Source organism: Lissotriton helveticus, chromosome 10 (genome assembly GCF_964261635.1).
Source record: "Lissotriton helveticus chromosome 10, aLisHel1.1, whole genome shotgun sequence".
Taxonomy (NCBI): Eukaryota; Metazoa; Chordata; class Amphibia; order Caudata; family Salamandridae; genus Lissotriton; species Lissotriton helveticus.
In genome coordinates this window covers 439,505,288-439,529,783 of record NC_136071.1, presented here as the reverse complement: position 1 = coordinate 439,529,783, position 24,496 = coordinate 439,505,288, and the positions used below count along the sequence as shown (strand labels likewise).

The window sequence follows — 24,496 nt, the reverse complement described above, 5'->3', positions numbered from 1 at the left end:
AGGCCCTAGAGCGGCGGTGTCAGGGGAAGGGAGATGAGGTGGCGGTGCGGCTGCGGCTGCTCCTCCAGGCGCAACAATCCTATGCCTCAGTACTACTTGATGAGGCCCGACAGGCGTGGCTTGCCACGCGGAGCAGGGTGTATCAGTGGGGGGACAAGTCCTGTACGATGCTCCACAGGCTGTGCCAGCGCACTATGCAGCCACTAGCTTTGCCTGGACTCACAGATGGGAACGGTGTTACCATTACGGACCCGGCTGTTTTGCTCGTTACTACGCGGGGCAATATGCGCCGCAGGAATGCCTTCCGGCTGATGCGGTGGATAAATTTATTGCCGACCTGCCCCCTCGGACGGTCTCCGTTGAGACGCGAGCGGCGTTGGATCTCATCCTTACGGCGGAGGAGTTGGGGGATGTGCTGGGACAGCTCAACGCCGGGAAGGCGCCCGGGCCGAGCGGCTTCCTGTGTGAGTTCTATAAGAAGTTCCATCTCCAACTGGGGTCCAACTACAGAACTGTGCTGGAGGCAGCGCGGGAGCTGGGTCGGCTGCCAGCGGACTGGCGCCACGCTGAGGTGGTGGTTTTTCAGAAGCCGGGCAGGCCCCCTGACCGCCATGACTCATATCGCCCTATATCATTGCTCAATGTTGAGGCCAAGCTGCTGGCTAAGGCACTGGCGAACGGAACCGTCTCCTGCCCTACGTGGCCGATCTGGTCCACCCGGATCAGGCGGACTTTATGCCGCGTAGGGCGACACGGCACAATATACGACGGGCACAGACGGCTATAGATGCAATGGGGGCCACGGGAGAACGGGCGGCCCTGCTCTTGGCAGATATAGACAGGGCCTTTGATTCGGTGAGTTGGACCTATCTGTTCGCGCTCCTACCCCATCTCAATTTAGGTCCGGTGTTTATTTCATATGTCAGGTTGCTGTATACTGACATTACGGCGTCCGTGCGTGTCTCGGGAGCGGTTTCGGAGAGATTTCCCATCGGCCGGGGGACCCGTCAGGGATGCCAGCTGTCTCCTTATTTATTTGCACTGGTTATGGAGCCCCTGGCCTCCTGGGTGCGCATTGATGCACAGCTGCGGGGTTTCATGTGGAGTGCGGGACTTACTGATAGGATCGCACTCTATGCGGACGACGTCGTCTTTTTTCTTACGAATTTAGATAGATCAGGCCCCCGAGTGTTGGAAATCATGCGTGTCTTTGGCGAGGTATCGGGCCTCTATCTTAACCCGCGTAAGTCCGCTCTATGGGTGCTAGGAGATGGGTCGAGTGCGGGCTCGTGGGCGTCGAACTTGCGGATAGCGTCCGGGGGTATAATGTATCTTGGAGTATTCCTGTCCGAGTCCGCGGTGACCTCGTGGGAGTGGAACGTGCTACCAGTGTGGGAGAGGGTCCAAACGGATATTAAAACGTGGTCTCGGATGCCTCTTACTATATATGGACGGTCTGCGATCTTTAAAATCGTCGCACTTCCGCGCCTGCTCTATCAGTTGCAGAACCATCCGCACCCGATCGCACCGCAGTGGTTCCGGAAGGTCAATTCTATCCTAGGCCGCTTCTTGTGGGCCGGGGGTGCTGCCAGGGTGGCGCTGCGTACGTGCTTCATATCCACATATTGTGGTGGTCTTGCTACATCGGATTTGTTGTCCTATTATCAGGCCTCCCACTTGCTAGTGTTGAATGAGTGGTGGTACGGGGATGGAGGGGACCCGGCATATGCTTTGGAGCGCTCGCTCATGGGAGACAACACGGTACACACCATCTTATACTCGGCCGGACTCCGGAAGCGGCTGCCGTGTGCCACACAAGTGGTTTTTGCGGTTTGGAGGCAGGTACTGCGTCGCATGGGCTGGTGGGGTCGGTTGACGGCCTAGACCCCGTTGTGGCATAATGGACGACTCCCCGCGCTGGCCTCGCTGCCGGGGTTTGGCGGATGGGATTCTATCGGGATCTCATCGCTTGGAGACTTTATGTCCGGTGTAACTCTTAAATCGTTCCAGGAGCTGCGAGACGAATTCCACATGCCCAAGACCCAATTTTTCAGGTATCTACAGTTCCGTCACGCGCTCGCCCCTAGCATAGTCGGTTTGGAGACGCAGCCGGAGTTCAGCCCGGTTGAAGCGAAGATTTTCATGGGGGACCTCGGAGATAAAAAGGTGTCCCGCATCTATCAAACGCTGGTGACCCACTGCTCCTCCTCCCTACTTTCGTTAAAAGGTGCCTGGGAAGGGGATGTCGGACCCTTGGATGAGGATGATTGGAGGGAAGCATTGGAGTCCCCGCGTGGGGCCGCTATTGCGATACGACTCCGACTGATCCAATTCAAATACTTGCATAGAGCCTACTATACACGGGAGCGGCTGTGGAGGGCGGGTCTGATTGGGTCCCCGCAGTGCCTGCGATGTGGAGCCGAGATAGGTACCCTGCTACATACTGTATGGTCATGTGCTACTTTGACTAGGTTCTGGAATGGTGTGTGGAGCTGTCTGTCAGAGGTGCTGAGATGGGATCTCCCCGGTACCCCTCGCTTGGGCCTTCTAAATGTGCTGGAGGGTGTGGGCGGGAATGCTTACAAACGTCACCTTTTGCTCTTGGGCTTGGTGGTGGCCAAGCGGGACTTGGCACAGGCATGGAAGAATGAACGCGCTCCCCCCCTGAATGCGTGGAAGGCTGGACTGGACTATTGTATGGGGCTGGAGCGCCCGGTATTCGAGGCCAGAGGATGCCCTCGGAAACATTACAAAATCTGGAAACGGTGGGCTGAGTATAGGGGGCTGACTCTGGAGCCTCCAGCAGATCCTGATGACGGTCCTGATCTAGATGAAGAACTCCAGGCCTAGAGGGACGCATGGCGCCCGGCTTAGTATTGACTCATGCAGGAGGCTTGTTGTGATCACGTGCGCTGGGTTAGGGAGGGATAAGAGGGTGGGTAGTGGGGTTGTTTGGGTGGCTGTGGGTGGAGGGAGGAGGCGGGGGTGGTTTGTTTTATTGATTGGGCTCCCAAGATCTTGAAACGTGTATTGCTACTGGGCAGTGATCTCCTGACTGTGGAGCACTGCATATATGCCTTTGCCTGATCGTTGAATAAAATTTGTTGTGAAAAAAAAAACTGTCATTTACATTTCCTACCTGTCTTCCCAAAATCCAAGCATTTACAAGGATGTATCTTTTGTATTTTTTGAAGAGAGGGTTGGCTAAACGTATATACATACATACATACATACATACATGTCATATGCCATTTGCACATGTTACTCTCTCCTTTGAACCTGCTTAAACGTTAACATATTTAAACATATTATTCCGTTTGTCTCTTTGCAGAGACGCTTTTCCTCGTGCACTCCCGTGTGATTGGCAATAACTCCACACTCGTATTTAGTCAATATTCTGTTTATTCTTTCATAAACCAGCAACACCTTACGCGTTTCGATCTCCACAGAGATCTTGCTCACAGGTTTACACAATCGACCATTTTTTTACCATTAAATAAAGTGATCAAAGGAAATTACTCATTGCAGTTGCATCACTTCCTGTTTACACACAGGATTTCTGGGACATGTAGTTTTTGTTAAATTTTTCACTTTAAAGCTATTAAACTCTTTTATATATTGTCATTGTAAATTTAAACAAAAGAAACCTACTAATCTAGCCCTCCAGTGGGCTTTATTAGTGATGTTATTGTAGTGTCCCCACCACATTCTGTTTTATATAAACTTCATAATTCAAGTCTCATAACATTTAGAATTATGTAAATTCAGTGAACCACCTTTTGTGTCACCCCCAAATTGTATTTTTTTGATGTGGGAACAGTATTAATGCTATTCACTTCTAGAGAAAATTAATTAATAAACCATTCAACTTGAGTTGGAACCTGTCACATAATATCTACAAGTCCTTTCTTCTAAGAAAAAAATCATTGAGTTAAATAAATTAAATTGGTGTGGTTTAAAATTAATTGCAGGGTAGGCATCATTTTTACACAGTTCTTTAGTTCATTTGGAAACATGTTTAAAGGTGGCAATGTAGTTCTTCATCCTGATTGTGTCCAAAAGGGCTCAGAGTTCGAAAGTTCATAATATGTTTCGATTCTTTTTGTCGCATCACCTTTTCACGGTCACCGCCCCTTAGGGTTGGTCCCACACTTTCAATTCCATAGAAAGTCAATTCCTTCCAATTTCCTTTGTGTTCCTTTTCCATATGTTTTGCCATCGCATTGCTGCGATCTGAATTTATGGTTGCGCGCACATGCTCCAAAATGCGTAATTTCAGTTCTTTTTTGGTGCTTCCGATATATTTCAAGGAGCACGGACATTCCAGGGCATATATGACAAATTGAGTTTTACAATTGATCAATTGATTAATTTTCCAAGTTTTTTTATTCGCCATCTCTATTTCTTTGGTTGTTTTCGCAATGCAGCAAACTTTACATTCTGAACATTTGTAAAAACCTCTCGGTTTTCGCCATGCTTCAGGCTTTTTTTGTTCTTGGAAATGACTATGGATCAATTTGTCTTTTAAGTTTTTGGCCCTCCGATATGTCACATTTGGATGATCCCCTACGATTTCAGCAACAATGGGATCCATGTGTAATATGTGCCAGTTTTTCCTAAGGATTTGGGTAATTGCTTTGTTGGCCGTTGAGTGGGTGGTGATGAATCGGATTTTCTGGTCCTCTTTGTTTAGTCACAATCACTAAACAAAGAGGACCAGAAAATCCGATTCATCACCACCCACTCAACGGCCAACAAAGCAATTACCCAAATCCTTAGGAAAAACTGGCACATATTACACATGGATCCCATTGTTGCTGAAATCGTAGGGGATCATCCAAATGTGACATATCGGAGGGCCAAAAACTTAAAAGACAAATTGATCCATAGTCATTTCCAAGAACAAAAAAAGCCTGAAGCATGGCGAAAACCGAGAGGTTTTTACAAATGTTCAGAATGTAAAGTTTGCTGCATTGCGAAAACAACCAAAGAAATAGAGATGGCGAATAAAAAAACTTGGAAAATTAATCAATTGATCAATTGTAAAACTCAATTTGTCATATATGCCCTGGAATGTCCGTGCTCCTTGAAATATATCGGAAGCACCAAAAAAGAACTGAAATTACGCATTTTGGAGCATGTGCGCGCAACCATAAATTCAGATCGCAGCAATGCGATGGCAAAACATATGGAAAAGGAACACAAAGGAAATTGGAAGGAATTGACTTTCTATGGAATTGAAAGTGTGGGACCAACCCTAAGGGGCGGTGACCGTGAAAAGGTGATGCGATAAAAAGAATCGAAACATATTATGAACTTTCGAACTCTGAGCCCTTTTGGACACAATCAGGATGAAGAACTACATTGCCACCTTTAAACATGTTTCCAAATGAACTAAAGAACTGTGTAAAAATGATGCCTACCCTGCAATTAATTTTAAACCACACCAATTTAATTTATTTAACTCAATGATTTTTTTCTTAGAAGGACTTGTAGATATTATGTGACAGGTTCCAACTCAAGTTGAATGGTTTATTAATTAATTTTCTCTAGAAGTGAATAGCATTAATACTGTTCCCACATCAAAAAAATACAATTTGGGGGTGACACAAAAGGTGGTTCACTGAATTTACATAATTCTAAATGTTATGAGACTTGAATTATGAAGTTTATATAAAACAGAATGTGGTGGGGACACTACAATAACATCACTAATAAAGCCCACTGGAGGGCTAGATTAGTAGGTTTCTTTTGTTTAAATTTACAATGACAATATATAAAAGAGTTTAATAGCTTTAAAGTGAAAAATTTAACAAAAACTACATGTCCCAGAAATCCTGTGTGTAAACAGGAAGTGATGCAACTGCAATGAGTAATTTCCTTTGATCACTTTATTTAATGGTAAAAAAATGGTCGATTGTGTAAACCTGTGAGCAAGATCTCTGTGGAGATCGAAACGCGTAAGGTGTTGCTGGTTTATGAAAGAATAAACAGAATATCGACTAAATACGAGTGTGGAGTTATTGCCAATCACACGGGAGTGCACGAGGAAAAGCGTCTCTGCAAAGAGACAAACGGAATAATTTACACGCGGCTGGTCCTGCCGCGCCTCGCGTGCACCGCCCGAGAGCACCCGGAAGCCCTGAACTTGGACGAATTCGAATTCATATTTAAACATATATACATTCATCCATAGGCACCATGTAATAGCTGTCCGCAACATGGCAGGAATTACCATCATTAAACCAGGGGCAGCATTATGGTCGGCTGGGAACCGTCATGCAACACAAGCCACAATATGCCCAAGAGAGCACTATGTTGCCAAATTGTGAAATTAATGTCCACAATAAGCCAGATTTACCACAACATTGTAGAAATTCTTACTGTCATCATGGCCACGATATGACAAGAATTTCCACCATTTTGCCAGGGTGAACATTACGCCAATGTAGGAAGCTTTCTCGGTATATACTATACCAAAGTAAGGTATAGTGTGCATAGAGTCCAGGGAGTCCTCAGACCCCAGAGGTATAGTAGAGGCTAAGTTAGGAAAATACCATCTTTGTGGTAGTGTGGGCGAGCAGTTAGGCTTATCCAAAGGGGGTGTTAAGCATTTATTGTATTCACTCACTCAAGGCTGACGGCACACACTCAGACTGAATCCAGACCAATTAGGTAAGTATAAAAAAGGTATACTTATGTTTTATTTCCTAGAACCAAGCAGGTCTTGGTACAAGTAGGTAAATTCTACTTTAAATCATAGAACCTTTCAAGAAGGGCAATTAGGAATGGATTTGCAATCGTTACAGGTTTGTATTGGTTCAAAAAGCAGATTAAATTACACCGTAATTACATATGGAATACTTTTAGATTATAACGACTTCTTGGGGCGGTATGCCTAGATACTGCTCTGGGGATCTCACAATATAAGGTAAGTAAGACTTTGTAGTGCAGTTAAGTTACTTTTTCTTTCATACAAAGTAAATTCATCACAGCACATTTTTTTTAACAAAAACTCGTAATATTGGTTCCTATAGGAGTAAAATGATTCACGGTTTCACAGGTAAGTAAATGTCTTACGAAAGGGTGTTTTGAGGGTTAGGACAAAGGTTCCTCAAGGTCTAAGCAGGCACTTAAGTTGCACCGCTAGCGGCACTGGGGCACCGGGTGCAGAGTGCAGGGGCCCAATGTAGGTGTGGCGCCGCGGCCAGGGCGACTGACGCTGGAATCTGGGGATCAGGGTTCGATCCCCGGCTCCGGCGGCAGGTCAGCCCAGCACCATGTGACTCTGGGCAATAGCTCGCTTAATCTTCCCGACGGCCCCCAGCGCCTAGAGACCCTTACGGGTGATTGTGCGCTTTACAAATGTGGATTATAATGTTAGCCAATGGGGCTAAGGGGGGCTTTCGGTCAGGGACTGCTTGCGAGCAGGACACTTGGCTGTGGGAGCAAAGCTCCTGGGGTAGAGATCAGCACTGCAGGGCCCAACAATCAGCACAGGAGCTGCACCATCAAAGGCACTGGAGAGGTGGGTGCAGTGTGCCAAAGCGACATCGGGGACCCTGTGGATTTCAATGAGGATCTCTAGTTCGGTAAAGATGCTGCAGGCTCGGCCAGGGAGGCTTCCTGGAGGAGACCACCGGCTGTAGAGGTAAGTTGGGATTATGGAGTATGCCTGGACACCGTTGGTTGTGCCACTTAAGGCCGTGGGGTGTCGAGTGCAGGGGTGTCTTTTGGTGTCAGGTTCTTCTTACCAGCTCTGGTCGCAGTCAGGTGGACCCTTCAGGTTGAGGCTGCGGGCGTCGGCTTGAAGCTTGCGGGAGGTCAGGGTTCACAAGATCCCAGGTCAGGATCGCTGGGTAGACCCTCTAGTGGTGTTGGGACACTCGAATTCTGGTCAATGACATCGGGTGCAGAGTGGTGCAAAATCGCATAGCTGTCTGGATCAGGATTGTGTAGATAAGTCTTGGTTGAGCAAATCTGGTGCACACGGGAGACAGAGTCTTAAAGATGGTTACATGGCAGGCCCTACAGGCTCTGGGGGCTGCGGGACTCGCCGGGATTCTCGCTGTAGGCAGGTCGAAGTCCGGACAGGCTGGTAGGACTGAGGCCTAAGCAGTAGGTGTCCTCTTCATCCTGGGTCAGCACGGCTCTTCGGTCCTTCTTCTTTCTTCCTCGAATCTGAGGAGGTAAGGTTCAGGGTTGCCCGTAAATACTGTTGTCTACCCCACCTGAGGGGTGGGGTTGGCAAAGGGGGCCCAACTTTCCTCCTATCTTGGTTTGCCGGACGATTCTCCCGCCCAAAGTGGAGGGCAGAAATGGTGGGAGCCAGTTGCAGGAGGTATCAAAAGGCAGGGACAGCTTACAAAGGCAGGCCTCTGAAGATTTCCCTTCATGGACCCAGCCCATCCTCTGCCCATGACACATCTGTCCAGGATCGGCTTTCTTTCTGGACCCAGAGAGCGGAGGCTCTCTACCCAGGTTTCCAGAAACCTGTCTGGTGATGGAAAATGGCAGGCAGTCATTCAGGAACCATTCCAGGGCTGGTCATTTTTCAGGGGGTATCTCTGAGATGCCCTCAGAGTGCATTTTACATTAAATCCCACACTGGCAACCAAGTGGATTTAATGTGCTGAGAAGTTTGCTTTCAAACTTCCCAGACCATATACTCTTTATGGCCTTACTACACTTACGATGTCTAAGAATGGACTTAGACACTGTAGGGGTGGAGAGCTCATGCAACTGTACCATCATCTGAGGGCTAGTGCACCCTGCTAGAGGGCTTGCTTACCTAGGTCTCAGGCAGTGGGTTGCAGGCATGGCACACAGGGCTGTGTGCCATGTCCACTCTTCACTTTTCTCTAAACCAAAACACGCAGCCTGCAATGACAGTGTGTGGGTGTTAATGTACAGGGCCTCTAGGGTGGCACAATAGGTGCTGCAGCCCTTAGAGGCCTTCCCTGGTCACAGTCCCTTGGTACCCATGGTGCCTTTTACAAGGGGCTTACCTGTGGCCAGAGATATGCCAACTGTGGATACAAAGGTACCGTTTTGGGAAACAGCACAGACCCTGGGAACCTGATCGGCAGGGATCCAGGTCACATCAAGTCAGGTTGCATCAGATGTCACGCAAAAAGTGGGGGGTAACCATGCAAAAAGGTGCACTTTCCTACAGCCAGGTATCAGCATCTCTGTACAATGGATGCCCATTATATATCCATAATTGCCACCAACCTGCCTGAACTGCCATTAATTTTGTAAAACTAAGGAGTTAGGTCCTTATGGGGCATGGGGAAGGCTGGGCCATATTATATCAGAACAACAACAAAAATTACCTCCACCACACTTATTTACTAGAAAAACTTGATACAAAGACCAAACTCCAACTAGTTAAGTTTGACCTATATTTTTATTTATAGCTTTCTACTTAAGTATTCTTTCAGGTCTATTTTTCATGTTTCGAGCAAAAAAAGAGAAAGGACTGTACATTCAAATAATTACATTAATATACAATGCTATTTACAAACATATATTACATTCCAAAAAAATAAATTACATAAAGATCATACATCTCAAAAACAATACATCAAACAAACAAACATCATACATTTATGATTTTATCTTTGTATGAAATGAATCTATATCCAAAAAAAGAAAGGACAAAGTAATAAATGGGAACACAATCGCCAAAACGACGATTACTTCTTGCACTAGTATATGCTAGACTCCACTGTTAATGTTATTATTTGCTCCCGTAGGTGTGCCGACGCGTTTCAAATCCGGGGAAACAAGTTCCCGGATTCTCATCAGGGCTTTGTCACTTTTCTGTAACAAACTGATTCATGAACCTTCCAGGTTTCAAAGGAAGGATCAAATCAACCTTGCTATATGTGTCCTTATTGTCAAGGTTGTGACTCATTGAGTTCAGAAGAATTATTTGTTCCCTCAAATTCACTATACGAGGTCTCTCGTGGGAGCGATATTTATTCTGCCATTCGGTATTACGAGGCGGGTTCTCAGCGGTATTACACTTGGCAGAAAGTTGCTGCTTTCGCCAGCTCGACAATTGTTTTGTAGATCCCGCAGGCCACGAACTGATCGTGACTCGGTACTGGCTCATCACTCGCCGGGTAGCTCGACCTTATCTCTCACACTGTACCTTTAACTCGACTTTCCACGGAGACCAAATCGTCAAACAAATGGGACCCATTGCAGCAGGGTGATCGAGTCTCCCTTGGGTGATGCTTTGTCACTATCGTCCTCGCCCGCCGAGGAGAACAGCTGCGGGGGCTCTGTCCAGGTCATCGGAGGGCGGTGAGGCTTGTAATGCTGTCACACAGCCCGCGGCGCTCTTGCATGATTTGCTCCAGATCTGGGGAGCCTTGCATGGGGCTCCGCGCCAAGGTGTTCTCGCCAGTGCGACCTTTGTTCGGAGGACGCCTCCTGGGTCTTGGCGCCCTGTGTCTCGGTCTCCGCTCAGAGCCTGATCCGGGTAGTTGCGGGCAGTGCAGGTCCGCCCAATCCCTGGCTTCCTCCGCACATGTAAAAAATAGAGTAGAGTTGTTGTAGATAATTCTGAGTCTGGCGGGAAATAGTAGGGAATATTGGATGTTATTGGCTCGAAGCCGTCGCTTCACTTCTAGGAAGAGCGATCTATGTTGTTGCACTGCCCGTGCATAGTCCGGAAAGACCATCACCAGCTTGTCCTCGACCCAGAGGGGGCCCGAACGTCGGGCTGCTCTGAGTACTGCATCCTGGTCTTTGAAGTGGAGGAATTTCGTGAGCATCAGCTGGGGGAGTGCTCCTGGTTGGGGCCTGCACGCCGGGACTCTATGGGCGCGCTCGATGGAAAAAAGGGCGACTGATCGGCGGTTGGAGTGAAGGATTTCACCCATGCTTCCATGTGAACCACCGGATCTTGCCCCTCAATCCCCTCCGGCAGTCCGATCACCCGAATGTTACAGCGCCTTGAGCGCCTCTCTAGGTCAACCATTCACTCCTCCACGGTGGATAGGCAGGACAGGACATCGCGCATCATCTTTTGTTGGTCCTTCACCATAGGTTGCAGGTCCACCATAATCTTTTCCCCATCGTTGACCTTGTCAGCCAGCTTCCGATGGTCATCCTTGATGAGGCCGATGTCCGTCGTTAGAGTGCCCAGTCTCTCCTCCATAGATGCTCTGGAGAGTTCGATGGCCGCCAAGACGCGGTCTAGTTTGTCCGAGAAGGACATATCAGTCGGGTTCGCTGCCAACTTGGACCCGACTTGGGTTGGGGCATATTTTCTGGCGCCTACTCTGGCACCGTGGTGTGTTGCATGGCCCTGGGCTTCCCCATCGCGCCTCCTGGGACGCCTCACCGCCCTTCGCTCTCAGGTCCACGAATGGAGGTGCTGGCGCCAACGGTCACCCCGCAAAGCCCAATCACCTCTGTCGCTGCGTGTGGGTGAGCACCGTCCCCAGTCTACACTGTTGGGCTGGGAGGACACCCCCGGTATTCGACTGGGGGATGAATCCCCCAGCCCACGTCCTGTGATGAGTGCCGCAGGGTTCACCCAGCGGGCCCCAGCCGCGATAGGTGTAGGGGCCCCCCTCACGTCGCGCCCACCATCCACGTCAGTGAGTGGCTAGCGCAGCCGGAGGGGGCCCAGAGTGGTGTGACACCCCAATGAACTGTGGGCCGAGGGAGAAAGTACTGTGTGTCCCGTTCCGTGGGTCGCTGGCTGGTGAGGGCTAAGCACGCCTCAAGGATCCAGGCGACCTAGCAGTCTGCCATCTTAGGGTCAGGTAAGTGTCCCATTAGGCTTCGGCGGTGGGGGAGCACCACCCCCACTTCCCGGCTGCAGGCCACCCCGGGGGGGTCCCCCCACTTCTCACCGTCTGGAAGGAGGGGCGGAATTCCACCAGGCAGGTCAGTTATCCGTTGTCTTACTCAGGAGGCTTCTCGTTCGTGGGCTTTGGGCGCCATTCAGCCCCTGTGGTGACGGTGCTCCGGTGTCCTGCAATCCAGGGGGGTGACCCAGATCGGTGCCCCAGTCTACCGCTGCTGCTCCCCCTCACTGTCACCACCGGTTGCAGCACTCCAGGAGGTCCGCTCAGCCGTCCCCACCCACTTCAGCTAGTACGCCAAGGACCCGGGGACCCGTTTCATATGTGGGGTTTTCACTGCCGTATTGTATGTGTCGGGAGGTGCTGCCGGGCCCCCAGGCGGTTCCAATGAGCCCCAGTCCAGCCTCTCCGGTCTTGCAGGACGCTCTATGGGTTGCGTTTCATGGCTGGCGAGCCCCGCAGGAGGCGGAGAGAAGCGAGGGCGGCCGCCATCTTACCGCCCGGCGCTGGGACTCGCTACTGCGGCGGCAGCGCTCAACTCGCGGTTCTGGCCTCTTTCCGTGGGGGCCCTCCACACCAGCAGATGCCCCAAAAATTCCAGAGTCTGAATGCCCGTTTCTGCACCGGGGCCGAAACTGGGAGGCAGCCAATTCGTTCACCCGGTAAGGAGCCTCAGCAATACACGACCGCCATTGTAGCCTGCTTGGCCACGCCCCCATACACGCTACCTTTCATATCTGAAAGACAAACATTAATTCACCCAAGACCCCAGAAACAGTAGGAACCAAAGTAGACTAATTCTGGTATTCAAAAGAGCAAAAACATCCCAACAGGATTTTTCCTGTCCAACGCAAGGGCTTTGGAAATCTATCCCTGATGATATTAGACCGACCCATAACCACCAGCAACTATTCTCCAAGGAATTAAAAAACAAACTCTTCAAAATGTACCTACCTAACATAATTCTAATTTTTTCTTTCCCTCCCTCTCATCAATGTACGTTATATGTACTCTTCTCTTAGTTGTGTGTAGAGAGCTTAACTTTCCTAGTGGCTAGGTCTGAGCTAAACAAATATTACTAATAAATGAATGAATGGAGACCACTGTGTCACAACATTGGCTGGCGTTGGTATAAACAGGGGATTAAGCCACCGAGCAGCCATGGGTGCTCTTGGTGGAGAGCTCTCATACTTTTGGCAGTGGGAGAACCTCTGGCTCTGATAGTAGCTTCCCCTTCTGCATTATTTGAGTTTTTTTCCACTGCGAGAAAATATGACTTTTTTTAGGATTTTAACTCAGGTAGAAGTTTTTTAACCTGCATAATAGCAAGTTATGGGTACTGCGGTGCAGCACCGATGAAAGGAAACCTTTAAAAAAAAGAAAAAAATGTCCTTTTAACCTAAGTTATCTGGACCTAATGTATATTGCGAAGCAGTAACAGCAGATTTAGACAAACACAACATGAAGAAAACAGTTGAACACATACACAGAGACAATTTAACAAAGGAAGAGAGGAAAGCACTCAAAGAACTAAGTACAAACAGAGAAATAACAATCAGAGAAGCAGACAAAGGGGGAAACATGGTAGTAATGCAAAGTAGGGATTATGACCATGAAATACTTACCCAGTTAAAAAATGCTGATTGTTATGAACAAATAGGAACCAACCCAATGTGGAGACTGACAGAATATATTAACACACTATTAAAACAATGGCATGGTAAAGGTCTTATTGATGAAAATGAGCATACATATTTAAGGATAGATAGACCAAGATATCCATGCATTTATACAGTACCCAAGGTACATAAACCCCACACTTTCCCTCCGGGTAGACCAATTATATCAGGTATCGGGGGGCCAACTGAGAGACTCTCAGAGTATGTGGACGTGTTCCTAAAACCACTAGTACAAAACCTCCCATCGTACATAAGGGACACGAAACACATCCTAGGGACCATGGCAGACCTGCCGTGGGATGAAAATATGACAATGGTCACATTAGACGTTGTCTCTTTATATACGTGCATCAAAAGAGACACGGGACTGACAGCTGTAAAACACATGCTCAACAAAAGACCAGCCAGTGCGTGGTCACATACTGAGATGATTTTAGAAATGATTGAAACAATTTTGGATAACAACATATTTCTCTTTAAGGATCAGTGGTACAGACAAAAGCAAGGAGTGGCGATGGGCTCCAGATTTTCGCCCTCATATGCCAACCTAGTGATGGGGAGGTTTGAGGAAACGAGAATCTGGGACCCACCAGCTTCAGAATGGAACCAAGACATACTATATTGGGGAAGATATATTGATGATTGTTTTATGATTTGGACAGGTACACCAGAGAAATTACAAGGATTCCACACATACCTAAATGACAATGATCAAAATATCAGATTCACTATGGAACACAGCAATGTAAAATTACCATTCTTGGATGTGGAATTCTTTATTGAGAATAAGACGATACAAAGCAGACTATATAGGAAAAGCACAGCCTGCAATTCCCTGCTACATGCGACTAGTGCCCACCCAGAACATCAAAAGAAGGCAATCCCTTATGGGGAATTAGTCAGAACACGCCGCAATTGCAGCATAGACACAGAATTTGAAACACAAAAACAAGGAACAATCAAAAGATTCAGAAACAGAGGCTACAAACAGAAGGTACTACAGAAAGCAGAAAGCAGAGTAAACAAACTAGCCAGAATAGACACCCTAACAGAAAAGCCTAAACAAGTAAACAAAAAAGAGACCATTAGAATGGTGACATGTTACAATAACTGGGCTCCTGTTTTGCGTAGGAGTCTAAACAAACACTGGCACCTACTTAGCAAAGACACCATACTGAAGAAACACTTAACAGAAAGGCCAACACTAACATACAGAAAAGGTACAACACTGAGGAACATACTAAGCCCGAGTTACCCGCAAAAAACAACCAAAAGCTGTTGGCTAACAGACCCAGGCTTTTTCGGCTGTGGAATGTGCGCAGCATGTAAATGGGCCTACAAAAAGATGAAGGGTTTCAAAGGACCACACAACGAGGAATACCGAATACAGACGACTATCAATTGTTGTAGTAAATTTGTGGTCTATGCCTTAGACTGCAAATGCGGCAAACGATATGTAGGGAGCACTAAAAGAATGCTAAGGGACAGAATAAACGAACATATCAGGGTGGTCAAACAAGGTGACATGCGCTACCCAGTGGCAGCTCACATGTCAGTTTGCCCTGCACAAACATCGAGTCACTCATTCCAGTACTTTGGGATTGAACATGTACCTATCCACCCCAGAGGGGGTAACAGGGAACTAGCCCTACGACGGAGAGAGGCTATCTGGATAATGACTCTGAAAAGTGTAGAACTGGGCCTTAATATTGACCAGGAGCTACATTATTTTTTAGGCACATAAGCACAACACAACCATACACAATGTAGACCACTGTAAACAATAGGAACAACCTAGGAAGAAATTTGCATAGAGTGATGAATATCTGTTATGTAGATAAACTACAACGAATGAGTAACATTGTATATTCTGTAATGAAAACCTGTGCTATAATTAAGAGAAAATAAGTGTATGGTATGCCTGTACCACTGAACAAGAATGAGGCCACTAAATGGCACATAAAAGTGTTCTGAGCCCATTTGGGATGGAGAATTCGATATCAATAGTGACTGGCCCAATACAAAACGTATAGAGAACAGTGAGAATCACACGACACACAAGCACGATTGGAAGCACGGGAGTGTGGGAGTTCAACCACCACCAATTTGAAGCCCTCACATGTGAAACACAGGGTTTAGTATAAATTAGCACAATGTAAATTGAAGCAACTACGGGAAAAACTATAACGTTTTTAACTGCTATTTTCCTTTGGGAGATACATTTTCCCAATTTCAATAAATTACTGTTAGTTTCGAACCCTAATGAACGACTTTAAAATTAAGTTACATACATCAAGCGGGAATTACCTAATTTGTGTAATCCATGTCTAAAAAACGTAATTGTATTTAATACATACAATGAATGCTTCAAAAGACTAAAACATTGGAGAAAACCACAAAGAGGACTTATTTTAAAAGCTAAATAGGCAGTCTAAAATGGCTGCCGTAATTGCAGTCAAGAGTGCTGAAACCGGGACTAGGCTTTCGAGTGAAGCAATCAGGAAGTGACGCCTGCCAGTAATTGGGCAGCGCTTCCTTTCTAAATATATGGCGCCAGTCGTGTGAAACAAACACTGCATCTTACGTGAAGCAGGAGGGACGAATTTATTCCCGCAAAGAAATCAATCGAGAAGGTAAGATTTAAGAGCGCAGAGGTTTTTAATAAACAATCGAGTGAGGGTCCACACGCTAGTATGTGTGACTGGTGTGGAACTCGGGTGCATGTCGAAGTTGCGAATATAAAAAGGAGGCAGACCCGATTGGGTTAGTTTTTAATAGTAAAGTGACTGACACGGGGAAAGAGACGTGGGGAGCACTATAAAAGAAACGAGTAAAGTCAATGTCATTCGCCAATATGCACATTTGGGGCAAGAGACAGGGAGCACTTCCAATATCAGCAAAGCCCTTCCCTCACCAAAAATAGTATGGCTTTAAAAAAAGTACTATACATCGTGAAGCACTACGCTTTTTATATATATTTTATAGACGTTTTATATACTCGTAAATAACAAAATAGCACCATTTGATTACCAACTACCCAATAAAATGCATAGGACACCAGGCAGTATGTTTTGCTAAAAGACAACACGATTTTGTCAAAAATAGAAATTTCCTGAGTGCACCCAACTAAAGTCTGATACATTAATTACAGCTTACAGAAAGTGAACCATTATTTTGGTCATCACACCAACGAAGCTTGAATAGTACCCACGATATCCACACCAGAACCCCTTTGAGGGTTGGAAGTATCACCTCAACTTACGTAAGTAAAGTTACAAAATCTCTAAGAATATTGCTTATGTGGTACTAGATGTTCCAATCAGGACAACTTCAAGCTTACATCTTGCTTCCATATTCCCTCACACAGAACGAGAAACAGCATCGGAGAATAGGTACAAAAATGCATGGTTCCTAGATAAGCATGAACCCACGTTAAACTTCACAAAAATAATCACAACTAAAGGAATTTGCATGTCACCCCCAAGATAACGATAACAACACCCTCACCGGTCTCTCCATACCTTCTAATGGGCTCATACTTTCTATGATGTTAAGAAACAACATACTGTAAAAGAATCTTTATCAATACCAAAAAGCATGTACCAAATGTGGGAACTAAAAATGTCACAGAACTAGCATGCTTACAAAAAAATGTAAATAGAATATTGCACTACCGCCTAACCTTAAGAACCATCTAATGCTGTTTATTAAACTTGATCAAATGTTATGATCTAAAGTAATGTACTACAACATTACCATTTTCTTTAAACAGCCTTGAAAAAGTCGGGGGTTACATTCCCCAGTACGACGAAACACGTGTTGGCTGTGACGTCTCCTTCAATAAACAACGACAAACCCTGAACAAAAGGATTAAGAAATTTATTTTGCTGGTGTATGAACTGTATTGTGGAAACACTTGTATTTAACAATAACGTAGAATATCAAAACGTGTGCTAAGGAGTAACAAGCATTTTGTGGCATCGCCTAACTAGAAGAGGGAAAGTGGTTCTCTTCTCCTTGTAGCACCGTGAAAAAATCAGCATCCAATTACTTGTATACAAGAAAAGTGCACATCTCTCTGTGGCGCCGTTAACCTAGTATAAATTACCACTATTCTAGTAGCCAAATATATTGCGAAGCCTGTAGACATCATTCCTAGGTGCAGCGGTTGAACTCTAAAAACTATTTACTAACACTAGTAATCACCTAGATAAACGTTCATGGTGTACTACCTCTAAAAAATACATGGGAAAACCACTTTAAAGGCTTCGCTACCAATGGTATTTCTAAGCTACAGTAGATCTAGAGTTTGGCAGTCCCATCGGATATGCAGCCCCTCAAAGCTAGCCAAAAAAATAAATACGTGGGAACTTCCAGGAAAAAGGAATAACAGTAGGGATGGAAGAACAGCACAGGGAGTCGGGACTTTCGTCCTTGCAAACCTACATTATCTTGGAATCTTAATAGCTTTTACAATGTGCTACTTCATTTGTAAGGCAGGCAAAGCTGCAGAAGTGTAGATGGGATTCCAAAGGAAGACACTGGCTTTCTTGGGAAATTGGGTCGTATGATCAAATCATTTTGTAAATTATATCAACCCTCTTGCAATCTGCAAAACGTCATATGGCAGTAAAGGGGAGGACTTGGTAAACCAGGTTTACCTGAAAAGCACAAATGTATACATCAGAAAGGTGAGTGTTAAAGAAAATCTTAAACACTGGTTGAGAAAAAGGCATGGTAGCACATAGTCTCACAATTGATGGGGTGGGGGGGGGGGTCAGCAAAACAAACCTACAGCAGTAGCTCACCTTGGTAATTTCTTCCCGAAGTTCCTCTTCTGTCAGCTCAGACTCTGGAAGAAAGAAAATTGACAAGTCACTCATGACTCATTAGAATAGTTCTTAGCCAAATGGGGTCTAGGGTATGTAATCAACTTGTGGTGACAGAGAAAGTGAACAGCCACGAAAGAAACATGAAGAGATGTTGAGTACTTAAAAAGATCTGTGCTGCTCTGTCTCTCAAGTCATTCTCTCTAGTGTTAACAGATCTGGATAAATACAGAAGTCTTTGAGGCACAATCAAGGGAAATGTGGGCAAGATAAAGGCACATAGTCTTCGGAGTATTGCTCTGAAACTCCACTCTTCGCAGGCCCACACAATGGGCCACAAACTGGAGAAAATAAATACTACCAGACGGACCAGACACTGTACATTGCAGGGTGCCCAACAGACTAAGAGAGACATGAAATGGACAGTAGCAAAGTCAAAGCCTACTGTACAGCTCTAGCTACTGCAAGAGGAGAAAAACAACATTTAATTTGTAGCTACTTACCCGTGTAATCAACAATGTGCGTGGGAACCTTCTCTGGAGTGACATCAGCTGGGATGGTGATCTCTTCTGCCCGGGGGGGAACCTTAATAAAAGAAAAGATGCTTTTGAATTTATACACATTGAAGTATACATTTAAATTCAGAATCAGAAAGAATAGCCTGTGCAGTTAAGAGCACATTTTGTTTTGTCAGTGGGAGCAGTAATTCGAAAAGGATGCTAATAGTTGCTGGTGATCTCAATAACCAATGTGAATCTCTGTTTCAATTTGAAGAATTAGGCCTAAATGAAGACATCGAATGGTCTATACTGCAATGCTGGACTCCTAGAGTAAAAATTAAAAGTGCTTTGTATTGCCAAATTAGCTTGCAAACTCTTGAATAGGTCTTAGAGTCTGCAATAGAGGTTTTCTGCACAACTGACCACGCTAGACTCACATATCAAGCAAGAGGACCTTCTAGTCACATTGATTATTATTAAACTGATGCTTGATATCGATACCTTCTGAACAATATATGAGTAAATGAATGCACTGACCAATACCCCCTAACGTTTATATTGTGCTCAGTCTGCTGAAAGTAATTACCATTTGACCAGAAATTTTCAAGAACATGTAAGATATTAAACAACCTGTAGGTGTAGAATATCAGAAGAAAAATTGATGGAGACTACCAATAGGACTATAGTAATTCTGAATCCTTTTCAAACATTGATACCTAATTAAAATGATTTTTCCTAGAGCCTTACAACCCGCAAAGAATAATTGAGCTTCGCGCTAATATTGTGGCAGAAGAAAGACTACTCTTAACTTCTGTAATTACAAATATGAAGCAACAAATTCACTCTAAAGAAATCCACAGTTTACACTAACAGAAAAGAAAAGGATGCTCTAAAGGTACACATAGAATAGAAAAGGCTCCTCGCCCGAAAAAAAAAATCAGAAGGAGAAGACTCAAACTAGAAATGTTTGAAAATTGCAATAAATTCCCCCATTTGGCTCTTGCCTATGGCCTGATTAATTTATTGCCAGTAGATTCTGTGCCTATAAAATCTCATGCTTATAAGATGGATAAGTCAAATTTAGTGACACTTCATTTACTTCCTGTTGTTACCCCTTTTGTTATGATTTTAACTAATGATCCTTCTCTGGATGAAGGAAAAGAATGTCCTGTTTACAGCTTAAAAATAATATTGAGCACTGGTTTCAAAAGCAGGTGAGGCATTTCCCTCGCAGTTTGATTAAATCTGCCTTACCTGGTGAGTCTTCGGGATGGGTAAAGTGGGCTCTAGCCACTGTGTTGTTGTCAACTTTAGAAACCCACTTCTTCTACCTATGCTGTTTAAGGCATTGGAATCCAGATGGCTCTTGGATAGCATTATCAGGGTAGACCCACAGGGCTATTTTCACAAGCCTTCTTTTCTTCCAAGATTGTAGGAACCCCTACAGGTTAATGCAGATATTTTCAACTATACTCATAAATGTACCATACATGTCCACAATTACTTTATCCGCCTGAAACGTTTGAACAATAACCGACTGTAGTAAAGTTCCCCTTTTGACATGGTTACCCCCACTTTTTGCCTGGTATCTGGTGCAACTTTGATTGAAAGGGTACTGGGTTCCTGCTAACCAGGTCCCCAGTGTCAATGTTCCTTCCCTAAACTGTACAATTATTCCACAATTGGCACCCCTTTAAGATCCTTATAAGACCCTAGTAAGTGGTACCCCTGGCACCTAGGGCCTTGGAAATAAAGAGGGTCCCTAAGGGCTACAGGATGAATTGTGTCGCTCTAAGGGATCCCTTACCAAGCTCACGCAAACTGCCACTGCAGCCTGTGTATCTTGGTGTAGAGGAAACCGAAGATTCAACTTGGCACTCATCCCTGTGTGCCATGCCTGCCAACATTACATGTGGTACATGTAAGTCACCTCTACGGCAGGCCTTACAGCCCTAAGGCAGGGTGCACTGCAGCCATGTGTGGGCTTATCTGCCTGAGTAGATGTGTCTCAGAGATATCTAAATTCACCCTTAGACATTACGAGTGCACAGGGAAGCCATGATGAGTACATGGGGTGGATGCTCATGATTACGTGTTCCCCAGCTACATGATGGCTTGACTGTAGTCCAAGGTGTTTTGTACCAAACGCCTAGTCTTAATAAACACACACTGATGTCAGTGCTTGATTTATTATTAAATGCACCCAGAGATCAAATTAGAGGGTCTCTCTGAAAAACTACCGACTACTAGCATGCTGACTGGCCGGTCTTGACCAGTCAGCCACCGTAGACAGCTTTCTGACTTCCTGAGGAGAGAGCCTTCGCTCAAAGAGGCCAGGAACAAAGCCTGCTCTGAGCGGAGGTGTTCACACCTCCTTCAGGCAGGATGTGCATTTGAGGGCGGGAAGCTTCAAAGGCCCTGCCGCCTTTGTTATGCGACCCAACTTCTACAGATACTGGAGATGCACACACCCCTGTCCTGACCCCACTTTCTGGGGGGAAAATAGGCAGAAAGATTAGGAGGTGCGACCACATTCAGCCAGCACCACCCCTAGGGCGGACCAGCTGATGTGGCACCCACTTTTCAAATTTCTCCATCTTGTTTTGGAAGGAACTAGCATTCTAGGGTCCCGGTTATGCCCACTTCCCACACAACATGGTCATATAGAGGGTGTCAACACCCTAAAGTCAGGCATCCCATTAGATACTACCTGTCACTTCCCTTAAAGCCCCTAAATTAAGTATTTAAGTGGCACCCCTTTATCCAAGAACTCAGATTGAACGTATCATGAGAAGAAGGTTGAAGAAGAGTCCCTGCCTGGCAAGAACTGCAGCAGACTTGTGGGCTTTGGCACAAAACCCTGCACGTCTTCAGCCCTTTCTATTGAGTCGTAACAGAGTGACTCGTTCAGCGTGCTGGAGAGCTACCAAAGCCTTGGGTAGCCTACCAGAACTTTGAAAATCGCCTAAAGGCTCCCTTGAAGTAGAGGACCTACTCCCCTGCAGTTCGCAGGTACCGTCAAGCAGAGTCAGGTCCACTACCTTACAGTTCCCTGACCCGACCGACGACGCAGACTACCAGGAGAAGGTACTCGTGCTCTGGAAGGCCAGACCTGTGCCCCACCGAGTGTGAAGACACCAGGACCAATCTGAGCCATGCAATACCAACCCCCAGGGTACCAAACGCCCTGCACCAAACACCAACAGTGAGAGTACAGTCCAGATTCCCACTGCACTAGGATCAAGCAGCCATTGAGGGACGTCAGCATCACTGAGATCCACTTCAAGAGAGGCCTAGCTGCCTTGATTTCTCCTCTGCCAGCTGTTTGTCCACGAGGTGCATTTTTGCGCACCCAGCCCAGCCGACCAAACCATTCTGCACCGAGCCGCCCAGCCCGGGTCCCAACGAACTGCCTGTGACCCCTTGCTCCAAGACTCCTTGCGACCTAAGTCTCTGTGTGGGAGCTATAAGACTTGCTCGCAAGTCCCACTATGCCGCATGTTTTTGGGTGGCCACCCTTCACTGTAGCGAGCCAGCTACCACACTCACCAGTTCCCGAAGAGCCGCTGGTAGTACTTTGAACCTTGTCCCACTACAACTCCGAAACCTGAAGGTGAACCCCTGAAACCAACTGCACTTACCTTTATGTAACTTTGATTTTTCCTCCCATAGGGTTGCATTGTGCGTAAAACTGCACAGGTATGAACCTTTTACTTACCTGTGAATATTGCTATCGAAAACAGTACTTACCTTTGAACAAAGTACTTGGTTTTAAAACATACATAAAAAGAATGTTATTTTTCTAACTCGGTCTCAGATTTGTTCATTGAGTGTGTGTCTCATTTATTGCCTCTGTGAGTGCAACACATGCTTAGCATTACTCTCTGTTAAGCCTAACTGCTCGCCCACACTACCACAAAAGAAAGAGTTAGCATGATCTACTTTGGCCTCTATTAACCAACTGGGGACCCACTGAACTTTCTGCACAGTGTACTTCATTTTAGTACACTATACAGAGAGCCAGCTCCCTACACCCACTTATTCATATGGGTGAAAGCATGCCCTATCGATCCTGTGACCATTTTGCACAGTTGCAGTGCTACACACCTACATGTTCACTCTTCTTCCACCACTACATAGTACATTTGTGATTTTGCACAGCACATTGCTCATTTCTCTTCCACAAATATTTTGTACACTTGTGAATCTGTTAATACATCTGCTGATTCCTTTCCATCTACAAAAGGGAATTTAAACATTCTTTCATGGACTACTGAAGAAATAACTTCAAAGTTATCAAATGACATTTGGTTAGATTGGATGAAATCCTATTCTATTGGTTTATTTAAGAGACTAGGCCTATCACAGGACAATTTTTAGACAGCTATGCCAATTTTGATTTACCAGCAATACCCTCTATGTCAGGAACAGCTAGGAGGGTTTGGCGTGGGTGGCAACTTCATTGATTGTTAGGTCTGTTGTTACTCTGCTAATTCCCCAACCCTTTAGGGACTATTGCCTAAGTGGGGAAGGAGCTTTAGAATCTTGGTAACAAATTAAACAACAATTTTGATACCAATATGTTTTGCAATTTCATTGCCCTTTTCGATTCTGTGGATATATTTATGAATTCTGGTGCTAATTTGTGAAGTCGGCTAGTTGAATCATTATCGCTGGTGATTTTAATTCCAGGTTAGGGTCGACATTATTGAGTGATGATCTAAGCCAGACTACCAGGATTACGTAACAGCGTGCTTTCTTTCAAGCCAACAAGGATAAACAAAGTTGTTTACTTTCAAAAAATGTTATGAAAGAGGCAGGACTGGGGCGTGGCTAAGGCGCCGATGTAGGTGGAAGCGGGACTCCGGAGCTCCTCCGTGCCCGCCTCGCACCACACCACATCCTGTACCCCGGACCCCTAGACATACAGGGGAGGATCCAGGGAGCACAAGGGGTGTCTCTAGGGACCCGGGAGCCCCGATAACTAACTGCGGGGAGAATTCCTCGTGAGGCGAGGAGACCGGAGCGAGGAGTGGGCAAAATGGCAGCCGCTTTCTCTGCCTAATGTGCCTGGCGGAGAGAAGCTGACAGCAGACGAGGGCTCAGTCCGGCGGAGCAACTCCCCCACTCGGCAGCGAAAGGCCCCCGGGGGCTGTGGGAGGTGAGCGGCGCCGCCTGACATCGCGACACGGCTGGGACCCGAGAACGGGGGCCGGACGGACTGCCTGACCCCAAGATGGCGCCGCGTACATGAACGGAGCTGCACTAACTGTCGGCGGCGGAGACCCTGAGGCCACGAGGCGTGCTGCGCTCACCCTGCCGCTGCGGGCATTCCCCTGGTGCCCCTTCCGCCCTGAGCAGCGGGGCGCCTACATTACATGTGGACTTCAGGTGAGCGGGCTCCGGCGGAGTGACCTGCCACGAGCCCCAGGGGTGCACTCGGGTTGCTGAAGGACGGAGGCACAGCTTCCTGGCCGGGAACACTCGCGCGCCAGCCACTGCTCTGGGCCTGACACTCATAGGCGTGCGGACGATCCGTGGCACCCCGAAGAGGGAGGACACGTTGGGCAACTGGGGCGAGGGGCCCGTTACCCCGCCGCCCTAGCGGAGTGAGTCCTGCTCCCTGCGTCGACCGAGGAACTGAGACCACACCTGACAGA

The 24,496-nt window shown here is 46.5% G+C and overlaps 1 protein-coding gene across 2 annotated transcripts in view; it reads right to left on the bottom strand.

Moving 5' to 3' along the window:
• LOC144784260 (mitochondrial Rho GTPase 2-like) overlaps positions 1-24,496 on the bottom strand; it is a 1,917,079-nt gene that overhangs the window by 275,489 nt on the left and 1,617,094 nt on the right. For both annotated transcript variants that reach the window (XM_078662926.1, XM_078662928.1), the window contains 2 exons: positions 18,840-18,921; positions 18,316-18,359 (listed from right to left, as the gene is read on the bottom strand). In XM_078662926.1, coding sequence (XP_078519052.1) covers positions 18,316-18,359; positions 18,840-18,921 — 126 coding nt within the window. The remainder of the gene's footprint in view (positions 1-18,315; positions 18,360-18,839; positions 18,922-24,496) is intronic.